At 40.8% G+C, this 23,389-nt stretch overlaps 2 protein-coding genes and 2 long non-coding RNA genes across 5 annotated transcripts in view; all 4 read right to left on the reverse strand.

The window, feature by feature from the left end:
• LOC310855630 (scavenger receptor cysteine-rich domain-containing protein DMBT1-like) overlaps positions 1–5,020 on the reverse strand; it is a gene marked incomplete at both ends in the record, with an annotated part of 9,079 nt that extends 4,059 nt beyond the window's left edge. Inside the window, 3 exons of the mRNA XM_083760721.1 lie at positions 1–82; positions 1,480–1,806; positions 5,008–5,020. The exon at positions 1–82 is cut by the window's left edge and continues 281 nt beyond it. Coding sequence (XP_083616847.1) covers positions 1–82; positions 1,480–1,806; positions 5,008–5,020 — 422 coding nt within the window. The remainder of the gene's footprint in view (positions 83–1,479; positions 1,807–5,007) is intronic.
• Positions 5,021–14,423: 9,403 nt separating this feature from the next.
• LOC310865003 lies at positions 14,424–15,894 on the reverse strand. 2 transcript variants are annotated; one of them, XR_014569782.1, is made up of 3 exons: positions 15,794–15,894; positions 15,533–15,583; positions 14,424–14,910 (listed from the first exon to the last, which is right to left on the reverse strand). It is a non-coding gene; the product is annotated as an uncharacterized lncRNA (long non-coding RNA). The 2 variants fall into 2 exon arrangements; XR_014569783.1 differs by having other exon boundaries at positions 14,424–14,918.
• A 1,207-nt stretch (positions 15,895–17,101) lies between these two features.
• Positions 17,102–17,815, reverse strand: LOC310865011. The gene is made up of 4 exons (XR_014569784.1): positions 17,681–17,815; positions 17,560–17,575; positions 17,367–17,464; positions 17,102–17,161 (listed from the first exon to the last, which is right to left on the reverse strand). It is a non-coding gene; the product is annotated as an uncharacterized lncRNA (long non-coding RNA).
• A 31-nt stretch (positions 17,816–17,846) lies between these two features.
• On the reverse strand, positions 17,847–21,839 carry LOC310855640 (scavenger receptor cysteine-rich domain-containing protein DMBT1-like; the record flags this gene model as incomplete). The annotated part of the gene is made up of 5 exons (XM_083760733.1): positions 21,750–21,839; positions 20,244–20,285; positions 19,230–19,544; positions 18,212–18,457; positions 17,847–17,965 (listed from the first exon to the last, which is right to left on the reverse strand). Coding segments are annotated over exons 1-5 (753 nt in total), but the record flags the coding sequence as incomplete, so codon positions are not given.
• Positions 21,840–23,389: the final 1,550 nt, after the last annotated feature.

The following is a 23,389-nucleotide window of genomic DNA, read 5'->3' on the forward strand; positions in this document are numbered from 1 at the left end:
GTCCCCCAACTTCCATTGTAGGAGACCTCTACTCTGCCAGAACAGGTGTTTTGGCCGTTGACCAGCCTCACTGGATGATCAGCTGAGTGAGAAAAACACAAACAAACAAACAAATCATAGTGTTGTTATTGGAAGAACAAATTTATCATTGTGTATTCATTGCTTATATAATGATACAATATGTAATGCATGACGAAAGATGTACAGCTTGTTGTTTCCCTCCTCTCTAAGGCATGCTGTCACCATAGCTGGGCGGAGTCAGTGTTGTTTTCGTCGACTAATATTAACACTAAGACGAAAGATGTTCGTCGACTACCTTTTATCACTGATGAAAACTAAGCTATGATGACAAAAAATATTGACAATTTCATCAAAAAATACAAACTAGACTAAAAGGTTAGGAAGGGACTAGTGGACAAGAGATCCAGTAATAAATAAAAGACCCGACAAAATACATTTTAGTCGACTAAATCAACTGTAGATTTAAGTCGACTAAAATCTTATGATATGTAGTCGACTAAAACTAGACGAACACTAGCACATTCCAGGTGACTAAAATGTGACTAAAACTAAATGAAGTTTCATTCCAAAGACTATGACTAAACTAAAATAGAAATTTGCTGCCAAAAACAACACTGAGTCCGATTTATCCGAACTCTTCCCGAATACGATTGCCTGATCCTCACTGGCCATCATTCACACTGGCCAAGATTCTTCCGCACCAATTCTTCAACTGTAATGGCAGTGGTGGAAACAGTACTCAAATGTTTTACTTAAGTAAAAGTATAAATACTGCAATGTAGATGTACTCGGCATCAAATTGTACTTGTGCTAAAAGTAAAAGTACTCATATTGCAGAATGTCCCATTTCACAAGTTCAAAATATGTACGAAATCTTTTGAAAATTGCCGATCTACAAGCTCCCAGGTGGATGCCAGCGCTTGTGTCCACTTTAAGAGGCTCATCTTCATCCCTGTGTCATTGTAAGGGTCGGCTATCATTAGCATTAGCGCACCCTGTTTACCTGTCGCCAGAAACGTTTACGTGTCGGGAGAGATGCGAGACAAAGTCACAAATGACATCCGAACATTTGGATGGATGACGATCACCAAGGACAGCGCTCGTAGTTTCAGAGTTGTGGAGCTTTGAAAATCCTGCTTTTAACGAAGGTAAATGTATCAAAAACACATTGAAGTGTCTCAAACCTGCCATTGCCATCGCATTGTGCCAGTCAATGGTACAAACATTTCTGTCCATTGTAAAGTGGGCAGCAAATCACTTTCAACTGCGGTCCGCAAAGTACTGCATCTGCAATGGCAGGTTTGAGACACTTCGATATGTTTCTGATACATTTACCTTAGTCAGACTCATTACTAACACTATCCCAAACCCTTACCCTAACCTCAGTCTTAACCGATGCAGATGCTGTGAAAAATGCATTCATTCATTCATTCAGTCGGTCCGTCGGTCCGTCAGTACTTTTTGTTTTACCTTCACAAGTAACTCCAGCATCTTCATGGTGACTACAGTTGTGGACTCCAAACCCTTTGTGTCTGCACTGTGAGAGACTTGTTTCACTGCCTGAACACCTGACATCATCCAACCAGATGTCCCCAACACCCCGTCCAAAGTATGCATTGCTCTTTGCTGACAGAGCCCGTCCACAGCCTAACTGTCTACACACTACCTGGGCATCATTCAGATCCCACTTATCATCACACACTGTCCCCCAAGTGTCATTGTAGGAGACCTCTACTCTGCCAGAACAGGAGTTTGGGCCGTCGACCAGCTTCACTGGAAGATAAACTGAGTGAGAAGACAAACAAGCAAAGAAAACCAGTTTTGTTATAATGAAGGACAGTATAAATATTGCATAATGTCAGAAAGGCTGCTTGATATGCCGTTCCCATCGTCTTTAAATGAGCTTGCACACTGCTGCACATGCAGCGTGTGTGTGTGTGTGTGTGTGTGTGTGTGTGTGTGTGTGTGTGTGTGTGTGTGTGTGTGTGTGTGTGTGTGTGTGTGTGTGTGTGTGTGTGTGTGTGTGTGTGTGTGTGTGTGTGTGTGTGTGTGTGTGTGTGTGTGTGTGTGTGTGTGTGTGTCCAGGGACCTTAAGGCACGTTGTCAACATTTGCGCTGGATTATTATGTGATTATTATTCATACTGTTTTTTACTGTTTGTTACACTATCCTGAAACAGGGTCATGTAAAAGGAACTTGGGCATAAAAAAACATATCTAACTCCATATTATTTATTTTATACAATGTTATAGGAATAACAGTTTTGCCTGCATGGTACAGTATGTGATGCATGAATGACATTAACATAAGGTTGTAACAGCTTTAAAGCGTGTGTTTTTCAGGCCAACGTCTCCCTATAGCTGAGAGATGGAACGATGAACAGTCCCGCCCCTTTCATGACGACGCCAGGCCCAGGAAATGATTCCCAATGCATTTTTCCCTAAGACATTTCAAAAAGTATTTATTTAAAGACTGTTACGCCGCGGACAAAGCCAACTTGAGTCGTGACAAATCATGACAATAAACACAATATTTTGGACCAAACAAATAATTGCAAAGAAGAAAAACGACAACAAAAAGTGTTGTAACCTGCCGTTTTTTTTTTTTCTTTTTTCTTTCTAAGCATGACAACAAACACAACAAAAATGTGTTTGTTGTCATGATTTGTCACAACTCGAGTTGGCTTTGTACGAGGCTTAAAAGGTCTTTAAATAAATACTTTTTGAAAAGTCTATGAGGAAAATGAACAGGGAATAATTTCCTGTGCCCTGGTAGGGGGGCGGGACTAAGACACTCTGTAAATGAATGTGTTTTTTTTATGTTGGATTAATTTATTTTCACACCGTTAATGACCTTTGATTCTTAGTAAACTTGACCTTTCTGAAAATAGCCAAATGTTGTGAGCTTGTAGATCTGCTTTCCCCCGGCTAATGTTCTTATAAGAAGATGGATGATATACTGTAGGGTTCAAGTGGTTCACGTAAATCACAAAGATCTGTTTAATATTTACTGAGTTACCAGTGCTGTTATTTTTCAGTTACATTTTGTTTAGTTGATCTTTTATGTATGTATTTTTGCCTGCATTTTTGTTATTTGTTAATACTATTATTTCAAATAGAAAGAAAAAAAAGCAGGGAAAAAGTGGTGAAGTGGTCCAACCCATTTTGGGCGGGAACTCCTTTTGGTGTTAGCATTACGTTATGCTTTAGCTATTGAAAAATAGCAGATCTACAAGCATGTAGCGCGCCACCGAGTGGCTTGTAGGTCTGCTATTTCTTTTTAAATCGAAGAACGACTGACATAGAAACATAGCTTTTTCAGAAAACTGTCAGGATGTAGAAGACATTTTTAGAATCTGATCTCAGGTCAAAATGGGTTAAGGTTAAGGTTAATTTCTAGGATTGTACAGGAACAGCTACAAGATGGCTTGTCTCACACTACCCATAATGCAAAGCATTGATGTTGTGCATCTCACCATCTGTTTGAGCATGTCCACAGTGGACGACGAGGAGATACAGCACTGTGGAGACAGACAGACAGACAGACAGACAGACAGACAGACAGACAGACAGACAGACAGACAGACAGCAGATAATATAGGTTATACAGTAAGATACAACACTGTGGAGACAGACAGACAGACAGACAGCAGTATGATGATGACCCAATGTTTTTTTTTTTCTTTCTTTTTTTTCAATTTTATTCAATTTTTAACAAAATACACAGAACACCCGTCCACAGCCCTCCCCCCTCCCCACATACAAACCCACATACATAGAAGACAACACAGTTAAAGCATAATAACAATAATATTATTATACAAAAAACGTGGAAAACAAACAAAAAACTAAACGAAACTAAACAAAACAAAACAAGAAGAGACAAATCTACTATACAGAGAAGATTGTTTCCGGAAGCAATCGATCCAGACTGAGATAGCTATAACAATTCTGATACAGGTATAAGGACAAAGTTTCCATGCATGCAATTCAAATAAGGTTGCCAAATCTTCAAAAATGTATAAAACCCTTTTGAATTTCTCAAAGTATACGTAATCGTCTCAAGAGGAACACAACTGTTCATTTCTGAGAACCATCTTGCGACAGGTGGGGGGGGGGGGGGGGAGTCAGACTTCCATGTTATTGCAATGACGCACCAATGTTGTCAGTTACCGGGAAGTCGGAGGTAAAGGATTTCTACAGAGTTTAGAATCTCAAGCAGGGAAGTGCATGCACCAGATTGCCTGATTGAGGTGTCATTATAAGGCAATTATTATTATGTGCCCATATAATTGCATATATGTCCTATAAGATAGCTAGCCTAAAAATGTAGGCTATATCAGTTAATGTGAGTTTAATGGAAGGTTGGATTAAGTAAGAGAACGGAATAAGAGGGTAACCGTGGGATAGGAATAGATCAGTGGTTCTCTTCTTTTTTCTTTTCTTTTTCATTCATTCATTCATTCATTCATTCATTCATTCATTCATTCATTCATTCATTCATTCATTCATTCATTCATTCATACATTCATTCATTCATTCATTTATTTATTTATTGCTCTGGACCACTCACATATTTCAGTAAAATAAAGCCTGGACGTGATATCATTTCTTGCATCAAGTATTGTGCAACAAATTAAATCAAGTCCTAAACCTAAGCCTATTATGGACTTATGTGAAATATAATAATATTTGAAACTATTTATTTCATCCTACAATAAATGCGCCACGTCTCTGTGTGTGTCTGCGTGCATGTGTGCACGCGCCGCGCGCGTGTGTGTGTGTGTGTGTGTATGGTTGTAATGCACGTAACTCGAGAACCGTTTGCCCCACCGACTTCTAATTGACACACCCCCGCAGGGAGTGCAGTGCCCGGTTTTGAGTCGGTCGGACCCACGGTTCTCCAGAACCACCACAAAAGGCTCTGCTCAGGCTCTGCCAGTGGGCCTAATTAGGGCTGGGATTCGGAACCGGGTCCGTTTCAGACCCGGTTCCGACATTGCGGATCGTTTTTGTATTAACGGTTCCCCAAACGTATCTCATCAGTCGTCATTTAGCTCCGCTGTGTCTGCGCATGCATGCAAGCAGAGCCAAGTTACTGGGGTGACGTCACCCCACCTATCACCTGAGTGAGTGGGGTCGGGGAGGATACCACTGTTCTGTGCATTCAGCGACCGGTCACCGCCGCAGAGCGAGTGTGGTTAACAGAGAGGGAAATGACTCTGAGGCCGAGCACGCACAGTGCAATAAATGCGATGAGTTCCCTGCAAAGGTTGTTGCAATGCACCAGTTGCACGTCCACATTGAGGAAACATCTCACAATCAATATGCCTACACGAGTAGTCCACGACTAACAAGATTAATCTAGGGCTAGGCACATCGTGTTTGAGAGCCCACGGAAAGCCGTGCCCCACTCCCCGCAGCTCCACCACAGCCAGCGGGGGACGAGGATGATGCAAGACTGGTTCACTTTCCCCAGGCTAGTAACGTTAGAAAATAAAAACTACTAACTTCTACAGAGCTTTTTTATTAGGCTTATTGTACAACTGTTGGTAATGGTGTTAATTTAGAACGCCAATGACTCACTCACTCACGTTAACAGTTTCCGTGCCTTGAATGGATTACTCCAGGTTAATGTCGCTGCCGTATCGGACATACCCGCCTTTTGTTTTATGTGTTTAATCCGCCGTAATGTAATGAATCAAAAGAAAATCCGTCTTTGTCGCGTAGTATGAGACTGGATGCCTTCGCTGTGATGACAAAACCGAAATCGTCACATGCTGTGGGCTGCTAGGGCTTCTGGGAAATTGAGGCCAATGGAAATGCATTGGATGCAACGCCTCATTGAAACCAATCTTGTGTGCGTCTTCCGGATGCACCAAGATGGTGGATGCTACACACAGATCATAACAAACCACGGGAGCTTTTTTTGATGGATTTTCGCGGATTAAAAGCCCAAATAATTCAGCGTATGCTCTAAAGGTAATACAACAATCTCGGCAGTGAAGGGGGGTTGATTAAAATGCGGGTTAATCGTAAAAAACAGTCAAACTGTTAACTATAGAGCCATTAATTAAATAAAAATCAATTTGTCTGCACTTATTTTTTACAACTTATAAGCAACTCAACTGCTTTTGATGTGGCTCTAAATTAGCGCAACTGTTGAGGGCCCAGCCTTTAGGTGCATATATATACCTCCATAGATTGATTACTTAATAAACAGTTTGCTGAAAAAAGCACAGGAACTTAGCCTACAGTTCAAGTAAGAGGATATTATAACCCTTGAAAGCGCTATGGCTTGTTTCCATTAGGATAAGGGGTACTTCATTAAATTAATCTGAACATTAAAGACACAATATTTGTCAACACAACAATATCATGGTATTTCATTTTTGTATTTACGTTTTAAAACATTTTCTCATGGACCACATGGGCACATTATGCCATATCCACTGGCTGGTTGAGAAACAGTGGGATGACAAGGATGCATACAGTGAGTGTTTGCATAGAAACGTTAGTATTTAGAGTTGTCTTGCAATATCCAAGCCAATTCCTCCCCAAAAAACATCCCACCTATTGCTCTTGTGAAAGCCCGGCAGTACACATACCGTTACGGTCTCAAGGAAGGAAGTCCCTATAGACATGAGTGTGTAATGTAATGTAATGTGTATGTGTGTGCACGTAAGTGTGCACGTACTGTAGGTTCTTGAGAAGTCAGAGTCGAAATCTTTCCAACAGCCACCAAACCACGCACCGTGTGTGTGTGTGTGTGTGTGTGTGTGTGTGTGTGTGTGTGTGTGTGTGGGGGGGGGGGGGGGCAGGGGTATATTTCCCCAAATGTACAGCTCACATACAGGAAATGCAAAACCACAAAAGGCCTCTTCCTGCATGCTGCAAACCTTCGAGTCCTAAAATAAAGAGTGTCAGGCTACAGCCCATAACACACACCTTCTGTGAACGCTACAAAGCATCCGTTATTTTCAATTAACCTATCCCACACCGGCGGCGTCCGACGCGCGTTCACGCCTCGCCTGACGCTCCGATACGCCACTGTTCTATTTTCCAGGCCCTGTGCCGCGTCGCTGCGCACCCGGTGTGTGTTGGGCTGTACCAAAGAGCAGCATGCAGGGAGTATAGCCTACTCATCTGCCAGAATATTATTCTCAAAACCTTGTCCAGGACTCCAAAACATTTGACCCCATGTCGAGGCTTGTATAGCAAACAGTGTTGAAGACATGCAGTGAACATTATAAGCATAGAATTTCAATATTCTTTGAGTCACATATTTTGGGGCATACTGAGTCTGCCATTGCCTTGGAAGACAACACCCGGTAGCAGAGGTTGAGAGACACATTAACTAAGTGATATATTCCAATTTCCACACAAAGCTATGGCACAATCCTATCCTAAGTATCATAGTGGACATGCGTATAGTATATGTCCAAATGTTCTTTTAACCCATTCTGACCTGAGATCAGATTCATACGAGGTTTCCGCCGGACACACACTGGTCTGATGAACCCATTCTGACCTGAGATCAGATTCTAAAAATGTCAGTCACTCTTCGATTTCTTTCAAAAATAGCAGACCTACAAGCTCGTATCGCGCCACTCGGTGGCGCGATATGAGCTTGTAGATCTGCTATTTTTAAATAGCTAAAGCATAACATGATGCTGACACCAAAATGGGTGCCCGTTCAGAATGGGTTAAGCTCCCGTGCTATAAAAAGGAGACAAATCTATAAGAAGCACCTTTGTTTGCACCTCCAACATGTCACAATGTGACATTGATTTCCTTCTCCTATTTGCACACACTACAGCGTGACGTCACATTCTTCCTTAGAACATGCTGGAGTTTGAGGCTCAGTATGGCAGTACAGCATCTTGCAATGGGTCTGGTCCACAAGATTCGATACACCACCAAGATACCCATGTACCTGTCTAAATACTTCACTAAGATACCCATGTACCTGTCTAAATACTTCCTTAATGTAAACGAAGTCCACACCCACAACACCAGAGGGAGTGCAACAAACCATGTACAACCCAGATTCGGCACAAACAAGGGACTAAATTCTTTTCGCTCCTATGCCACCAAAATGTGGAACGCCCTACCAACAGTCATTAAGACATGTGAATCCCTTGACTCCTTCAAAACCGCTCTCAAAGGGCACCTACGGATGGCTGCAATTCGAAACTGGCCTCTGTAAAATCTGAATCCCCCCACCCCCCCACCCCATTTTCCCTCACTGTATATAGTATCTTTTCCCTTTTTTGCTTCCCATATGATGAATTCCTGTTCTGTTCTTTACCTACAGAGAAATGTCTATTTGTATGTCTCTAAATGTTTGTATGTCTTTAAATGTTTTGATGAATTGAACAATGTGGACCCTGTTGTAAACAAGTGTAATGCTTAATTGGGTCGTCCACTCACAGTTGACAGTCTTTGTATTGAGTTTGTGCTTAAAATGTACTGTAAATTCTACAAACTGTTAATAAAGATTTCAATCAATCAATCAATGGCATTCATATAAATAGGGTTTGAAGACCTACTTCCCAGGCATCATTGCATAATTATATTAGGTAAACTGCTGCAGCTGCCAGGTTATATTAATGTGAGTGAAAAGAGCGAGAGTTCTGTGATGCTCTGTCTTGACCAAATAAAACAGTAATAATGTAATAGTTACAATAGAAGTTACAATCTTAGCACTTACGATCCAGAGCATCAGCCTAAACCAGTGGTTCTCAACCTGTGGTCACACATGATTTTGCGGGCCCGACCAGATGTCAGTGAAGTGACAATTTAAGGACTTTTAAGACCTTTTGAATACCTCAAAAATAAAGAAAGAAGGAAAAGAATGACATTTACTGCATCAAACGTAATCAACAAACTATACGGTACTATAAATCGCGATCATGGTACACCTTTCCTTGCTTGCTTCCATTGGCTCCCAGTTCATTTTAGAATTGTTTATAAACTGTTATCATTTAAAAAAAAATATATATATATATATATATATATATGTTCTTGTTCAGCACTTTGGTTAATGCAGTGTAAATGTGCTATATAAATAAACTTTGATTTGATTTGATTGCCTGTGTATTTTTAGTTTCTTCCTGAAACTGAATGTTTCTTAGTCAAAAGGTCAAATTTGTATCATGCAACAACAGCTGTGGGCATGGCTTCAGTTCAGGTGGGTGGGTTAAACTGGAAACCATGTATGTTTGTGTGTGGCCAAATAAAAACATAATTTTGACACTTTATGTACACTTAAAAAAAAACAATCTTCCTCCTAGTATAATCATAATAGGCCTACCTGATGATCATGTTTAAAGAGGCAAACATTCTGAAAAAAATATAATCTAAATTTCCTTTTTACCATAGTGTTCAAGATAAAACCAGCAACAAAGGTAACAAGTTGCAAAAACATGAGAACAAGTGATATGATCGAGTTATATCTGCATGGTGGTCATAGTTACAGTATACTATTGAAATAAAGTACTCACATGATGTTATGCAGGTTGGTGCAAACTCCATCTTGACGTGTGACTGAATGCTGCGTTGCTTGGGTGACACAGACCCTCTGCAGTATCACCAATTCTTGTGAGAGAGATAAGCCAACCCACCTCCAAAAACAAGCCCAAAACAAGCCAACTCTTGGCGAGAGAAATAAGCCAAATCTTCCCTCGAAAAACAAGCCAAAACAAGCCCAATAATATCGCCATATAATACTAATAACTAAATATTTGATGCATTTATCATTATAAATTCTATGTATGTCTATAACTATGAATGTTTTGGTCATTTATTATACTATTCCACACATAAAACAAGCCAGCAATTTTTTAAAACAAGCCCAAAACAATGCAACCCGCGACTCTGGGAAAGAAACGCAACTCTGGAAAAAGAACAAGCCAACTTTGGCGGGAAACAAGCAGACTTGGCAACCCTGACCCTCTGCTACATGTTGTCTGCTGCAGTGTCCACTTCCTGTAAGATTCTTAGCCAATAGCCACACATGTGCACGCACACACACAACTTCAGCCAGGTCGGGTCGTGCACGTGACTTCCACACATTCTATGTGCATGCCTGTGCATGTCTTCACTTCACAGCTAGCTTGTCATTCAAACTAGTGTGGGGGGGGGGGGGGGGGTTAACCCACTGTGCGTGTGTGGTTGTTTGTTTGTTTGTTTGTGTTTGTGTGTGTGTGTGTGTGTGTGTGTGTGTGTGTGTGTGTGTGTGTGTGTGTGTGTGTGTGTGTGTGTGTGCGTGCGTGCGTGCGTGCGTGTGTGTGTGTGTGTGTGAGACAAAAATTCGGCCCGGACATTTTCGCAGAATTTGGCCCAGACACTGGCTCTGATCAGTGATCACCCTTATATCTCCATATATGGAGCTGGCCCGTTCTGACATCACAATAACACGTCATATTTGGGCATATGCCTGACACAGAACTCCATAAGTCCATATACAGTATAGGAATAAAGGGACACAGAAAGCAGCAAAGCTTCCACTTGGGTTCGTTTGATTCCATTTGTACACTCTCAGAGTTATGCCCATAACAGCCTGATGCGCAGATTCTGCTGCAGAAACGGATGTTTACATTTAATTTCAGCTTATCATAGTCAGGGTTGAAAGTAGCTTGAAGTTCTTGCAAAGTTGCCAGAACTGTAGCCTACCCCAAAGTGCCCAAACCTCATCTGCACATTTTTTTTTCATGCATGAAGTTATATTTGAAACGTAATAACATTATAAAATGTATAGCCCACTGCCTTTGAAATTAGAGGTGCACATTGGCACGGCCCTCACAATTGTTGTGTATTGTCATGATATCTGTCTGTTGTATACTTTTATTATGTAGTGTTGCCCTAGTGTTTCCTGTTCTGCCTATAGTGGTGTTTGCCTGTCTTGTCTCACCAGCTGTGATTACTAGTTTTCTCCACCTGTGTCCTGTAAATGCCTATTCATAGTCTGGATTTTCGGTGGTGAGCTGACCACCGGAGCTGAAATAACATTGAGCGGTGGTGAGTAAAAACTGAGAGAAGGGCTGGAGCGGTGGCGGTGGTTTGCTCTTCACCGCGGCTCGTGACGTCATGTTGTAGTTCGGTGGTCACCTAACCACCGAAAATCCAGACTATGTATGAGCCTTTAATCTCCCAGCCAATCCCAGTGTTGATTGTAGTTCTGTTTCACCTGCGTATAGTCTATTTAAACCTCCCTGTGTTCAGTGTTCACTTGTCAGATTATAAATCAATGTTACTGTATAGCCTCGATACACAGACTTTCTATATCTATATGTCCTGCTACACTTTACTGTGATTTTTATGTTAATAAATATATTGGACTGCATCAGTATTCAGTTTGCCTGCCTGGCTCTGCGTCGGGTCCTCACCTGACACACATGACATGTATAGGTGCTCGACAAAGCTGTATGCACCGCGATGGATTCAAACCCCCACTGTGCCACCGACCGGAGCGCCCCTCACTGACCGGGTTTTACTGTAATAAAACTTTCATCAGATTAACTTTGATAAAAACCTGGTTACTATTACGTACAGTGAGCCACATATTTCTACTTTACAAGCTTTGTCCCCTCACACTTGGACTCATTAAAATTCACTTTTCACATGCCTTAACCCATTTAGACCTGGGAGCGATTCTACAAATGTCTTCTAAATCCTGACAGTTTTCTGAAAAACCCTATCTTTCGATGTCAGTCGTTCTCAAACATTTTCATGTCAAGGACACCCAAATATAATTCTGGGTGCCTGCCATGCAATGGCAGAAACACAGGTTGAAATCCGCAACCAATACTTAATCGCATAAATAATCAAGACGCGAAACTTTGACGTCTACGGCCGGCCGCACGGTTTACCAAAGCCCCACAATATATACATCGAAACGTGCGGCTCGGCCGGGAATGGTGTGCTTGTGCTTTTCTTTCCGTTTCGGGTTACCGTGCCGACGTAATTCGCAATAAACGACGCGAAAAATGCCCCATGCAAAGTCAATGGGGAAACGCGGGTAAAAACAGAAAACGACACGTTACTTTGGAGCCACATTGCTCTGGCATAATGTTACGTAGAAACACGATTTAAACCTCAAACAGCACACGAGGCCATCGACTTTGTTGTGGTTCAGACGGAATTCTAATACGTTGCACGGTTTGCCCGCTACCGCAGTTCAAAGTGTGTGTGGTCTGAGCAAAAATCTCGATTTAGAGTGTCGCACGGCCAGAGAGAGAGCGGGTCAGAGGGACAAGACATTGTGAAGACTGTAGCAAAATTCTCCGAACAAATCGTCATCACGGCCAAAATATTAACTTTACACGCATGGGTTTCGGTAATTTTGTAGCCACACTCGTCCTCTTTCACCCAATGTCACAACCACTGCCCAGATTCATACGGAACGTGAACTACAGCCCTGAAAGTGACAGGTGTACCATCATAATGTGTCATACAACTCCATATTAAATGTATGAATGAGTCAGCAATTTTTTCATCACAAACAGAATTTCTTAACTCGCTCTCATAACCACGTTCTTTATCGTACCAACACCACGATCGCACACGGCGTACCTCAATGTCTCGGGTCACTCACGGCGAAAACAAAAATCGCATTTGACGTTTACTTTTTGCGATAGAGCAATTTGTTCGGACATACGTTCTCTCACTGAGTCAGTGTGGTTTTAACTTTCAATAGTGTTTGCATTCGCATAGACTAGCCCTAGCCCAGGTGAAATTGATACTTTGTTAATGATTCAAGGTCAAGTTGACCACCTCTCAAACACGCGCACACACGAACGCACATGCACGCACATGCACACATGTGCACGCACACACACACATTGAAAGTCAATGGAGAAAATCGGGGAAACACGTAACTCTGTCATTCTCGACCGTTTCAGAAGCAAGGCGGCTCGCCGGAACCGGGCCGCCCCCCTGAACGAAACCAAATGGACCCTTACAGCTCAGACATCTTAGCATTAGCATGTTAGCATATTAGCATTAGCATGTTAGCATGTTAACATGTTAGCATTAGCATGTTAGCATGTTAGCATTAGCATGTTAGCATGATAGCATTAGCATGTTAGCATTAGCATGTTAGCATGATATCATTAGCATGTTAGCATTAGCATGTTAGCATGATAGCATTAGCATGTTAGCATTAGCATGTTAGCATGATATCATTAGCATGTTAGCATTAGCATGTTAGCATGATAGCATTAGCATGTTAGCGTTAGCATGATATCATGTTAGCATTAGCATGTTAGCATGTTAGCATTAGCATGTTAGCATGATAGCATTAGCATGTTAGCATTAGCATGTTAGCATGATAGCATTAGCATGTTAGCATGATAGCATTAGCATGTTAGCATTAGCATGTTAACATTAGCATGTTAGCATGATAGCATTAGCATGTTAGCGTTAGCATGATATCATGTTAGCATTAGCATGTTAGCATTAGCATGTTAGCATGATAGCATTAGCATGTTAGCATTAGCATGATAGCATTAGCATGTTAGCATTAGCATGTTAGCATTAGCATGTTAGCATTAGCATGTTAGCATGATAGCATTAGCATGTTAGCATTAGCATGTTAGCATGTTAGCATTAGAATGTTGGTGGCAACGTAATGCGCAATAAATAAATTGAAAGTCAATGGGGAGACCTGGCTCACATGTAACCATATGGACCCTTCTGAGAGGCTAAATGTCATCAAATGGTGGTCCGTGGCTCAAATGCTGCACAGTCTTGGCGGGCTTCAGGCACCCAGTAAAATTTCTTGAAATTTTGTTTCTAGTACTGTATGTAATTGTCCGCCGACCCCCATCTGAAAATATGTTGTTCTAGGGACCCCCCTACACCCACAAGAAGCAAAGATATGAGTTAAACATGTTCGCTGTGAAAGAATATATATTCAAAGTAGCAGACCTACAAGCTCGTAGCCTAGATGAGCTTGTAGGACTGCTGTTTTTTAATAGCTAAAGTAGAACGTAATGCTTAAAACACCAAAAAGGGTTCCCGCCCAAAAGAACTGCCATGGACCATCTCCAGCTAATCTGGATGACATTTTTATGATTATTTTTATGATGATGATGATGATGAAGAAACTGCAGGGAAGTTATTATGGTAACAATCACATGCATGACTGTGAAATATGAGTTATGTGTGGAGTTATATACTTACTGTAAACTGTCTACATGTCTACAGTCTACAGGGTAACTGTATGTGTATGTGGTACTGTATATACTTACTGTAAACTGTCAAAACGATTTGACATAAATGACAGTGTTCTTGGCATAAAATAGGTTTACACAAACATCAGTGTGAAAACAAAAGTGTTTTAATTCAACTTAAAGTACAAACTGAGATCGGACACCTTCACATTTCAAAGATCATTCATGCATGATCTTTACATTTTGTGAACAAACGGAAGCTAAATGTATTCCTAAAATAAATAAATAAAGGAAGACATTAACGTCAACTATTCTTTTTTTAAACATGTAAACACTGAATCAACACTATAGGATGAGTAAAAACTAAAAACATAACATTAATGCATTGAGACGAATGGAAGTATAGCTTTGAGACAGCAGGTCAGCATTATGTACAAACATGCAGAGTTTAAAATCTACTGTAAAATAAAAACTTGACTCATACTTATTTTATAGAGAATCTTCTTTAGTACGTGCATGTGCATGTGCATGTGCATGTGCATGTGCATGTGCATGTGAGTGTGTACGAGTGTACGAGTGAGCGTGCATTCATGTGTCTGCTACAAATGTAAACCCTGCATCTATTGGTGGAGTTCCATTTGTTCCATTTGCGTGTGTGCGTGCGTTCGTACTTCATGCACATGTGAGGCGTTGGGTTAATTGTCCAACTTGTCCTACACGTCTGTATCAAAGGAGATAAAACACAGTTACAGTAAACATTTAAAACTCTGTCACCGCCTTTATTTAACTGTGGAATATGAAAAAAGTGTACACCGGACTTCTACTTATAGCAGAGTATTTCTATATCGCAGTATTGTTACTTTTACTTAAACCCATTTTGGGCGGGAGCGCCTTTTGGTGTTAGCATTATGTTCTACAAGATCTACAAGCTCATAGGCGCGCTATGAGCTTGTAGGTCTGCTATTTTTGAAAAATCAAAGAACGACTGACATAGAAACATAAAAACTGTCAGGATGTAGAAGACATTTTTTTAATCTGATCTCAGGTCAAAATGGGTTAAGTAAATCCCTTAGTTCCAGTAAGTCCCTTTCAGTTGCTTCATTGATATCTGCACTAGCATCGTCATATATATTGAATTGCACTCATGCATCCAACTACTATCTGTATTGTTTGTTGTTGTTATCTTGAACATTCGGCCAAAATATAATGTTTAGTCTGTGCTCGGGAGGCATTACTAAAACATTTAGCAAGTGGTACATCTGAATCGTTCCACAACAACCAAATGAAATGAGATTAAACACATTGGATTAGATATTTAAAATGCATGTACTGTACCGTTTTCATAGTCATCAGAGGGCTGGTTTACTACATAGACACTTGTGTCACCTAAAGGGAAACACATCATCAAATCATTCATGTGGACTTTTTTATTCATACAAATATTCTAGAAAGAAAGAAAGAAAGAAAGAACAGACTGACTGACTGACTATAAGATATACTAGCAAAAATAAATATATGTATTTGAATGATGGAGATTTATTTTAAATGATAAATCATACAATTGAGATTAAAGACACGATTGGTTCAAAGACTGACCTCGCATTTGGCAGTACACATTATCAGAAGCCCCACTTTGATTGGTCATCTTCTGGTATCTGGCTGAGTCCTGATTGGTTCCCTGAGACTGAACGGGCCTGTGATTAGGAGATACGTGTTTAATAGTAATTAAGGATAAAACCAGGTTGAATCTACTGCTGTCATGTTGATGTAAGATATCAATAGTGCATATATATAGGCTGCTTACCTGACATAACCTGGATCTGTAAATTAAAAACAAAATTAGACCATGAATAAAAATCTATCAAATACTTCTGAACCTGAAGATAAATGTGTCACGATCCGATCCGTATTCCTGTTGCTGTTCCTTGTTCCTAGTTTTAGTTAGTGTTTTAATGCTCTGTTGTGTTCCTTTTATTTTGTAATATTTAGTGTCCTGCGGTTTCCTCTGTAGCTACTGTTACCTGCCTTGTCTCACCTGTGATTATTAGTTTGCTCCACCTGTGACCTGTTAGTCTCCTATAGCCAATCAGCTGTGTCCTGTTTAGTCTCCTAGCCGATCCCTGTTGTTTCCATGCTACTGCTAGTTCATTGTGAAGTGTTTGTGTATCATGTCTGCAGTCTTTTAGCTTGTATATGCCTAGTTGTTTTTGATTTATAAAACATGTTGAACTGACTGGCTCTGCCTCATCCTGCACTTGTAGCCGGGGAGTCACAGGCTCAAAAGCTCAAGGAATAGAGAGTAACCTGTGATGTCATGACATTCTTTCTTCTATTCACTCATTCATTCATTCATTCATTGGTCATTAACGTCCACAGAATGAGAGCTCTGCTCTGCCGCAAATATAGCAGAAAAAAGTTATGGCCATTTTTGTATACCACACCATAGACAATAAGGCAAAATGTCATCATACTTTGCATGTGACATGTCAAACTATAGGGTTTTTCGTGATTCTGAACCCATTCCAAGCATTAGTTTTGCACCAAAAACACTCCTTCGCCTAAATTCGGCCATATCCACTAAGCTTGCCCAAATGTGCATGCTGACCTCATAGAAAAAACGCAAATAAAAAGTGATGTCATGACATCACAGGTCCTCTCAGATTTAGGGTGACTGGCTCCCGGGTCTTATATTCTCGCCTGACTCAAACCGTGACAAAATCACAGTCCTATATACACTTGTTGTTGGTTATTGTGTTATTTGTTCATTACGGATCCTCGTCAGTAGGGTTGGGACTCTGTGGTCCACACACATTCAACAATACAAATAATAACATATAAAAACATGTGTAAAAATAGAATGAAATAGTTGGATTAGATCTTTTAAAAATGATATACATACGGTACCATTTGCATAGACAGCATAGTCATCATCGTGGCAGATTTTCCCATAGACGCTAGTGTCGCCTAAAGGGAAACAAATCACCGGTAGTACTGGTGCTTTATTCACTTTGGTCAACAATGGTTAATTATTCTGACAATAATAAGACATGGAATAACACAAAATGGTCAGTCAGAATTAAAAAGATATTTTGTTTTTAATGTAACGTTATAGATTCACGTAAGTCATTTAAATAAGACCAGGTGTCAGAATTGTCCTTCACAGACTGACCGTGTTGCAGTGGGCAGTAGACATCATCCGGAGACCCACTTTGATTGGTCCTGTGATCTAGAGCTGAGCCCTGATTGGTTCCCTGAGACTGAACCGGTCTGTAATTAAGAGATGTATTTAACAGGAATGCAATAGAAAACAAGATGCAAACTATACTGCTGTTGATAGAATAGACAGTTAATACTGTACTAACCTGGCACAACATGGAGCTGTAAAAAAAAAAAAAGGCACAGAAATGGTACGTCAAATCATTGATCCTGCAAATTCCTCTGAAAACTAGATGAAAGCCACCCAATGTCGTAGTTAGTTCTCACCTTTAGATGTTCTGTATCGACACAGCAGAAGCAGAAGGACGGTCAGCAGAATCCCAACAACAAGTCCTACGATCAACCACACTACATGTGGAGAACTCTCTTCCACTGGTAGAGTAGATCCAGTCACTGGAGGTAGAGTAGATCCAGTCACTGGAGGTAGAGTAGATCCAGTCACTGGAGGTAGAGTAGATCCAGTCACTGGAGGTAGAGTAGATCCAGTCACTGGAGGTAGAGTAGATCCAGTCACTGGAGGTAGAGTAGATCCAGTCATTGGAGGTTGAGACACTATAACAATACAATTATAATGCTCATGAAACGTACACTACACTCTCAACCATAGACATATATAAACACTGCAGCGCGGAGCAGAGCGCCATGATATCACCGGCTAATGTTATGAGCAAACTGGAGAGCAGGAAAGATGCACAACAGAGTTTGTCGTTTTATTTGAGATTATTATTATTATTTTCAAATATTGACCATACATGTACGTACGATAAATAATAATACATCATTATTAGCTCATAGTACCTCTCACTGCCATCCAGCTCTGTGGTGACTCTCCTCCAGAATATTTACACTTGTAGAATCCCTCATCAGACTTTGATACAGCAGCTATGATCATCTCTCCATTGGTGTTAGTTTGGACCAGTTCTTCGTTTCTATAAAAGTCCACGTTGGAGAGAGACGAGTCTGTTCTGCGTTTGCATTGAAGAGTGACTTCATGTCCCTCAGTCACTTGGTGAGAAGGACTCACCACCAGGATGACAGAATCATCTGTAAAACAGTTTTAGCAAGTTCAAGAGTCAGTCCAAATACGTATTCACACTGAACAAAAGTGTGGTTTAATATCCAGGTGTGGATACGTGCGTGCGTGCGTGCGTGCGTGCGTGCGTGTGGAATGCTGTACTGGAGTTTGTACTGTTAGATAATGTCAGAATCTATTGAACCAAAGTGCTTCACAACACAGAGCATAATAGAGGCAAAAAGATAGATAAAAGCAAAGAGGAAGGAAAATCATTAACTCAAAGTGTCAAAACAGAGCAACATATAAAAAAGACAATAAGCAGTACATGGGAGTACATACAGTAGGTAGGCTATAGACAAGTCAATGTAGGAGTATTTTGTAACATCTAATCATCAGAAAAACTATTGAGGATATTTCATCAATATTTCTTACCAAAATGTCATTTTGATTTAAAGACATAAAATAAATAAATATATTAAAGGTATATTCAGTGATTTCACTTAATTCAAATATCACTTTTATTTTTTTGTGATAATCCTCCCTACTATAGAGTGTGCTGACCATATAAGGAGTTCCTCCCTGTCCCCAGTTTACCCCTGGGGTTAAAAAAGCGTAGGTTTCGTTTTTGGCTAGGTGGCCCAATAGGATAGAGAGGGGCCTTCCTCCAATCATGATCGAGCAGAGGCGGGCCTTGGTGTGCGTGCTGTTGGCCTGTTGCGCGTCCACTGTAGAGTGTGTGCATATAGCCTATACCAATAACTGCAGTTACTGATATATGTATGGATTATGTTATATATATACCTTTGCAAACAACACCAGCGTCTTCATTGTGAAGACATTTGGTATCTCCAAACCCTCTGTGTCTGCACTGCGAGAGAGCTGATTCACCGCCTGAACATCTGACGTCATCCAACCAGATGTTCCCGACTCCCGGTCCGAAGAATGCGTTCGACTTTGCGCCCAGAGCCGTTCCACAGTCCAACTGTCTACACACTACCTGGGCATCGGTGACGTCCCACTTATCATCACACACTGTTCCCCAAAGGCCATCGTGGTAGATCTCTACTCTGCCTGAACACGAGTGTAGTCCGTTGACCAGCCTCACTGGATGATCGACTGAGTGAGAAGAAAAACATTGAAACTTATAGTGTTGTTGTGAGAATACACAGTTGCATTGTGTAAAAATGTCACAATTCCTGAAACTGATCTCCGGCTTTGAGGGTTTGTGTACACAAACAAAACACAAACGTTGAAGACGATGGTGAGGCACGCAAATTGTGATTGGCCCGAATTAGATGATGTATGATGATGAGAGCGCCCCTCACTTCACACGGGTGCGATTTTATATAATACATAAAGGTTTTATTAAGACATAGGCTACATATATATATTACTGGATATTTTCCCCTATTTTCTAAATCAAGTTTGTGTGGACTAGACAGTAAGAAATGTTACTGTTGCACATTTCTGTAAACCATTGCATATCAACTCTTTAAAGCCCAAGCCACGACAAAGGGTCAGGTTGGGACAAAACGGTTTTTGGTAGACCACACCAACTCATTTACAACTCAATGAGTTGCATAGGTGTGTTTTACCTTAAAAACGTTTTTAAGGTTTTGTCCCAACCTGACCGTTTGGTGTGGTTTGGGCTTACAGTAAGACACCGCCACACCGCTCTGTACGGCCGCTAGCACCACTCTCAGGAGCTCCTCCATGAAAAAGCATTCATGAACATGTACAACAGGATGGATGGAACTCATCAGATGACTCTCACACACACACTACCCAAAATGAGATGTATTGAAGTTGTCTCACCATCTGTTTGAGCAGGTCCACAGCAGACAAGGAGATACAGCACTGTGTGTGGAGAGAGAGAGAGAGAGAGAGAGAGAGAGACATACAAAATGTTTGTGATAATCAGGAGCAGTTGCTCAGTGACACGTGAAGAACCCAGGGGGGAACGGGGATCGAACTGGTGTAACAGCCCTAATCTAGGTCTATACTGTCCCCTGTGCAAACTATAACTGGGGGTATAGGGCCCTATTCTCGTCAGTGCTAAACCCCTTATCCCTATGAACTTCTTTGCCTCTTTTACTATTTTGATCTCTCAGAGTTAAATTAGCATTGATTTTACGATATCGTGCGTGCATGCGTGCATCTGCACGTGTGTGTGTGTGTGTGTGTGTGTGTGTGTGTGTGTGTGTGTGTGTGTGTGTGTGTGTGTGTGTGTGTGCGTGTGTGCATGCGTGCATGCGTGTGTGTGTTGTTCTGTTTTGGTATCCTGTTTCTTGCAGTGTTTCACGTTCATTTGGTTCCCTGCAGCTTCCTCATAATAACTCTCTCTTCCTCTGGAATTAAGTCCTCTCTAACATGTTGTGCTATCCGGATAATTCTACTGTTTGTATGCACCTTGGTAAATTGTATCATAAATAGGCCTATATCAAATGAATAAAATAAAATAATTTGTTTGTAATAATTTGTACCTCTTTGTCTTTGCCTGAATCTATAATAAAACACTTAAAATCTAGTTAAATCATTTTATAGATAGGCCTACACTGTAGTAGGCTACTAGTATCTTTATTAACTATTTATTTATTAATTTATGTTATTTGGTCTCTCCACAGCAGAATGAGAGGGGATGTTTTAGCCAGTATGTGGTGAAAAGTGATAAGTTAACTAAGTTAATTTACTTAAGTAGGCTACTGCACTTATGAGTGCAATGTTGAGGTGTTTGTACTTCACTTGAGTATTCCCAATTTCCAATACTTTTACGTCTACTCCACTACGTCTCTGAGTCAATTATTGCACTTTTATTCCACTCCATTTATTTTTAAATATTAGTTACTAGTTACATTTTGATTATTATTACAAAACATACATTAACCATTTGACAATAGCAGATCTACAAGCTCACAATGTGTCGCGTTGCGACTCATTGTGAGCTTGTAGAACAAAATGACGCTTTTAAAGTGACTGTACACATATCAACCAGTTAACAGTTTCTTTAATATAATTGTATTGGTAAAAAGGTCAATTGGCTTCCCGTCTGTTAGAAACGTACTGTATTTGACGGCCCTAGTAAAAGATACTGGTTCTGTTCAGAATTAATTGTCTCCCGTCTTTCCACAAAATAATAGAAAATGCTCGATAGTGGGCTCGATAAGAACCCGGCTCGATAAGCCTGATCGATAAGGTGCTCGTTATCAATACAAATTAACGAGCTCCATCCTTACTTATAGTTATACATTTTCAGCTTGGGCTTAACCATAATAAAGAAAAAAACACAACTTTAAAAACCTTGTTTAGTAACACAATACTCACATGATATTGCGCAGGTCGAAGCAAACTTCATTGTGATGTATGTGACCGAATGCTATGTCGTTTCAAACAGCCTCTCCGCTCCTTGTTGACTGCAGTGTCCACTTCCTGTTTTTCATATGCTCTTTATCGCCTATCAACAGGACGTAGGAGGTTCACACTTTTAGGCATAACGGCGATAACGCGCATTATTATGTCTTAAATCAGGGGTGTCCAAAATGCGGCCCGCGAGCCTAATGCACCCTGGGGACGTACATTCATATTCATACCTGAATTGCATTCTGATCAGCTGTAATGGTTTCATAGTTTTACTATTTTCTAATATGGCCTTTGAAAAATAGGTTTGGATACTCCTGTCCTAAATTGTAAGATGTGTCCTTTTGTTGAGCACGTCAGTTGAACTCCGTTCCATCGTCTTTTGGCAAATCCAGACTCATCATGAGGGGAGCTGGAGGAGAGTGTGGACATCTGACATGACGGATGATTTCAAGAGGCCCTTTCGTAGCTCTATACGGTCTGCTGACCAGACTATGTGCCAACAACCCTAACCCTCAAAACAAGAAGTGACCACACTTTTGCGGTGGCAGGCCCAGAGCTGTGGGATAGTCCATCGAGATATTTAAGTCTAGTACTTGCATCTCACCTTTTCTCTACGTCTTTGAATGTTAGCAGATTGAATATGGGGCGGCAGTGGCTCAGGGGTAGAGCGGTTCCCAGGTCAAACCCGGGCTTCCCCAGAGTTAGTGTCAAAGTGTCCTTGAGCAAGACTCTGAACCCCTAATTGCTCCCGATGTGCAGGCTGGTGCATCGGTGTGTGAATGTAATGCATAATCTCTGTAAAGCGCCTTGGATAAAGGCACTATATAAAATGCACCATTTACCAATGGTTATACATATCTTGCCGTCTATTAGTACAGGAAATCTATGGAAAATACAGGATCAACCTCAATCTAATTGCAAAAGGATCAAACTCAGCTGATTTTGTATCTTCAATATATCCTAAAAAAGAAGTTGCCTGGAATTGTCTGAGGGGAAAGTGTTGAAAATGGCCTGAAATGGCCACCATTGACATCCAATATAAGGCAAATATTTTCTAGATTTCCTTTTGCTTTAAGTAGCATGTGACATATGTCAAACCATTCCAAGCATTAGGTTTTGCATAAAAACACTCCTTGGGCTAAAAACGGCTATAGCCGTCATCACAAATGTGATGAGGTCAGCACATTTGGGATGGGAAGTGGATATGTCCAAATTTAGCCCAATGAGTGGTTTTATGCAAAACTAATGCTTGGAATGTATTCAGCATCATGGAAACCCTCTAGTTTGACACGTCACATGCTACTTAAAGCAAAAGGAAATCTAGAAAATATTTGCTTTTCTTGTTTTGTTTCTCTGTTGCTTGATGAAATTAGCCGTGAGACATTGACGCTCGCAGTAGGCCGACAGCAGGAAACGGCCCTGGCTGGATGGGGTCTACATAAATAATTATGCTACGAATGACACTTGATGTCAACATGGGAGAACCACATCAGAAATGTGGACCTGTACAGTCTATTCAGGACAGAGACAGAAGGATGAGACTGGCAGGCACTGTGTCAGGCAGCCAGAACTGGTATAGTGCGCAAACTACCACTGTAACCCAA

Source organism: Protomyctophum parallelum (genome assembly GCF_964188405.1).
Source record: "Protomyctophum parallelum genome assembly, chromosome: 1".
In the NCBI taxonomy this organism is placed as follows: Eukaryota; Metazoa; Chordata; class Actinopteri; order Myctophiformes; family Myctophidae; genus Protomyctophum; species Protomyctophum parallelum.